Source organism: Bombus vancouverensis, chromosome 9 (assembly GCF_051014615.1).
Source record: "Bombus vancouverensis nearcticus chromosome 9, iyBomVanc1_principal, whole genome shotgun sequence".
NCBI lineage: Eukaryota > Metazoa > Arthropoda > Insecta > Hymenoptera > Apidae > Bombus > Bombus vancouverensis.
This window is the reverse complement of record NC_134919.1, coordinates 275,407-279,178: the sequence shown is the minus strand read 5'-3', so window position 1 is coordinate 279,178 and position 3,772 is coordinate 275,407. Positions and strand designations below refer to the sequence as shown.

At 37.0% G+C, this 3,772-nt stretch overlaps 1 protein-coding gene across 1 annotated transcript; it reads right to left on the bottom strand.

Annotated features, from left to right (window-relative positions):
• Positions 1 to 24: 24 nt before the first annotated feature.
• Positions 25 to 3,150, bottom strand: LOC143303185 (uncharacterized). Its single transcript, XM_076621700.1, has 2 exons — positions 1,477 to 3,150; positions 25 to 1,398 (listed from the first exon to the last, which is right to left on the bottom strand). Exons 1-2 carry the CDS (start codon positions 1,522 to 1,524, stop codon positions 931 to 933), a joined length of 516 nt encoding a protein of 171 aa, XP_076477815.1. The 5' UTR covers positions 1,525 to 3,150; the 3' UTR covers positions 25 to 930.
• Between the last annotated feature and the right edge of the window lie 622 nt (positions 3,151 to 3,772).

Sequence of the window (3,772 nt, the reverse complement as noted above, 5' to 3'; positions counted from 1 at the left end):
TAAAGGAAGGATTAACAAAACGAGGGCGACTAATAAATCCAATCAGTATAAAATAAAATAAATAAAACCAGCTAATGGATTGAACGAGTTACGAACCAAACAAATAAACCGGGAAATAAGAATAACTACAAAAGGGGAAATAATTGAAACGCCAGAAATACATGTATATATAAATATATTTTAATCAATCAACTTGGAGAGTTACATATAAGTATAAACATATATGCTAGACATGTAATAAACTAGTAAATATTAGAGACAGTGCTTCCAATACTATATTAACAATTTATAAAATATAAGTATATACGAAGTCAAAAACTAATAGTCTAACGAATACATAAAACATACAATATTGTATTAAACATATATATATGTGTGCGCATTCTATCAAAGAGATACATACTTAAAACTAGCCTACATTCCGGTAAAGAATTATAAAATAAGAACTACATTACGAAACATGCATGTCTATATATAAATATATAAATTATATTCTAAACTAAACTACTATTAATGTATGCTCTTTCTACATTATTGATTCAAATCGATAATCTAAAATACATATTTAAAACTAGCCTACGTTCCAGTAAAGAACAAGAACTACATTGCGAAACATGCATGTCTCTATGCAAACATATAAAAATCTATGCTCATTCTACATTATTGATCCAAATCGATAAACTAAAATACATATTTAAAGCTAGCTTGCGTTCCAGTAAAGAATTATAAAACAAGAACTACATAGCGAAACATGCATGTCTCTATGCAAACATATGGAAATCTATGTATGCTCATTCTGCATTATTGATTCAAATCGATAAACTAAAATACATATTTAAAGCTAGCTTGCGTTCCAGTAAAGAATTATAAAATAAGAACTACATTACGAAACATGCATGTCTCTACATAAACATATAAATAATCTATTTTCTAAACTAAAACTACTATAGAACACACAACGCAATACTTGGGACTAAGCGACAACCTGTCTAAATCAAAATCGAAGCAAGGAGCTCCGGGATAAAGTTCGCTGAACTCACGCATACACCAATAGCGCACAACAGGGGAAATTCCCTTTCTCCCAGAAGCATGGTGACGAAGATGCGCCTCCAAAACCTCTTCGGGAATTTCATTCGCAAAACGAACTTTCACGCAACGCTCGGTATCAACGATTTCAACCAGAGGGGGTTCCCTCTCCAATATGACGGTCTCCGCATCGAAGAAATTCTCGTCGAAAGTAACCAAATCGTCAAAGCCCAATTTCGACACAGCCTCGGCACCAATGTTAAACAGTTCCTCCAACCACTCTGATACTCGTGGTCTATCACAGGGCCGCATGCGCTTGATGGGTCCTCCCGAGTCGCCCATGGGTTCTTCGGAATCCCTCTTTCGCTTGGGCTGAGAACAACACGGTATATTTTAAATAAAACGAAACAGGACGAATCAAGCGAACTAAAAACAAGACTAAATACGTACCAGGGAAGTCTGGAAAGGAACCTCTGATGGAAACGACTCAGCAAACATGGTTCGAACGTCGATCACTGAAGCCTAGGGAAATAGCAAAAAAAAGGAAAAACAATCAAAATCACAAAACAATCATAATATGCAAACATCCAAACTTACGCAAAACAATTCGAAGGAGGAGGTCTTTGTTATGGAAGAGCAGCGGAGTTGCGCGTGTTGCCCGAGCAAACTTTGAAATGATAATGATGCTGCAGCCACCAGCCCTTCCACGCGCCGAAGAAACACCGGTAATTCCCACGGTATAGCACGTGGAAGTTTCTCGCGGAAAGGACTAGATCAGCGTGGAATGCTTCAAATCTCCTAGACGCTAGCTCAGCGGAAACACAGGACTGATAAAAAACTAAGTCGAAATATGGAATTTACATTTTGTCACGTACGATTCCAAGAAGCCCAAACTGCAACATCCCGATTCCCACGGAAGCGTACCCCCAGCGGACCACCACCCCGTGGGGGATGGCATTATAAATAAGCGTAGCAACATAGCGCAGCGTTCATTAGTCTGTTCATAATTCTTGCGATCGTTTGTTATTACGGCTCATTATTCTTTGCGTTCTTTATTGCGCTCATTACTGCGTTTAGAAATTTGTATAAGTATTTTGCGTTTCGGGGTCTTTAGTTTTTCGGTAAAGAAAAGGGAGTCGCGATTAAATAAAGGAAAATTTTAAGTCCTCATTACGATATTAATTCAGTTAGCAAGTCACTCAATCTGTATCGAAATAGTTTAATAAAGTAAAGGTTGATAAAAAACTATATTCGAGATTAAATAATAAACCCAACAAACTTCGACGATCACCGGAGCAGCTGGAGTAATGGCACCCGATAGCACCTTTTCCTCAAGGTAAGAAAATTAAATTTAAAAAACTTTCTTCTTCTCTGGTAATCTCGTTGTCCTCGAGAATTGAATTAAAACTTCCTATCATCGATTTCATTTATTTTCGCGAACGGTTTTAAAGATAGAAACATTGTTCAAACTTTAAACAAAAGAGTTGTCCGCTGTGTCGGCTTGTGCGAATGGTGTTTTCAGCTACTGAACCACCCACTGATCTTCGCATTCCTCCTCCCATTGTTGGCAAAATATTGCCCGTCTTTGGGCATGGCTTGCGAAATCACACAAATCCCGCACAGAAGGGACTATTAAATACATCGTCGGGGTCAATCGAAAATTAAAAGCAATACCGGCATTGCTAATAACCGATATTCTTGCCATCGTTGCATGCGATTGTAAGAGAGAAATAGCAGAACAATTTCCCTTCGGAAATTTAACCAAAGGATCGTTCGCTGTGTTGGCTTGTGCAAACGGTGTTTTCGATTATCAAAAACACCCGTCGATCTTCGCCTTCCTCCTCCCAATGTTGGTAAAATATTACCCGTCTTTGGGCAAGGCTGGCGAAATCACACGAGTCCCACACAGAGAGTATCGTTAGAATCATCCTCGACAATTAAACTCCAAAGGCAAGAAAATCGTGGCGACAGAATCCATCGGGGTAAATGAATTGAGTTTCGGTCCTAACGGCAAACTACTACAGCGAAATTAAAAGAGAAGAAGAAGTCAAACGAAAAAATAAATTTATATAAAACAACAAACAATCTCACATTCCTATCTAATCCAGCAACGCTAAAATATATATATCTAGCTAATCAAATATATGTATATATAATAACCTAACCCAATTTACATTCAAATACAAATCCGTTCAACGAGGAAAAATATTTATTGTATCCAGCTTTAATCCTCTCCCGCGCTAGTATCCCTGCGCATAGCAGGTTAGCCGAAAAGTGAAATTCGTTTACCAGTTGCATTAAGCATCAGTGAACGCTACCCATTAAACGCAAAAGAAAATAATAAAAAAGAAAAATATTTTGAAATAGTCTTTGGACTATTTCTGGTGGCAGCAACTACCGTATTAATTAATAACCTAAATCGGAATTAAATACACAATAATATCATTTTAATTTATTTCCTTTCCGATTAAATTCAAAACTCAAACTCAAACTATAAAAAAAAAATTTTTTTTCAGTAAAATTCAACCTTAGATTTGATCGATTTAAACAAATTGATACGTAACAGACGGCTAGAATTCGTCAAAATCGACGAAATCTTCGCGATTTGCGAGCTATTTTGCTTGTCTCGACGCTTAAATGATAGTGCATTGCATTTGCAGTGTAAAATAGAGTTCGACGAGCGCTTAAACGTCGAAATATCTCCAAAAGGAAGGAAATGACGGCTAGATTTCGTCGAAATCGACGA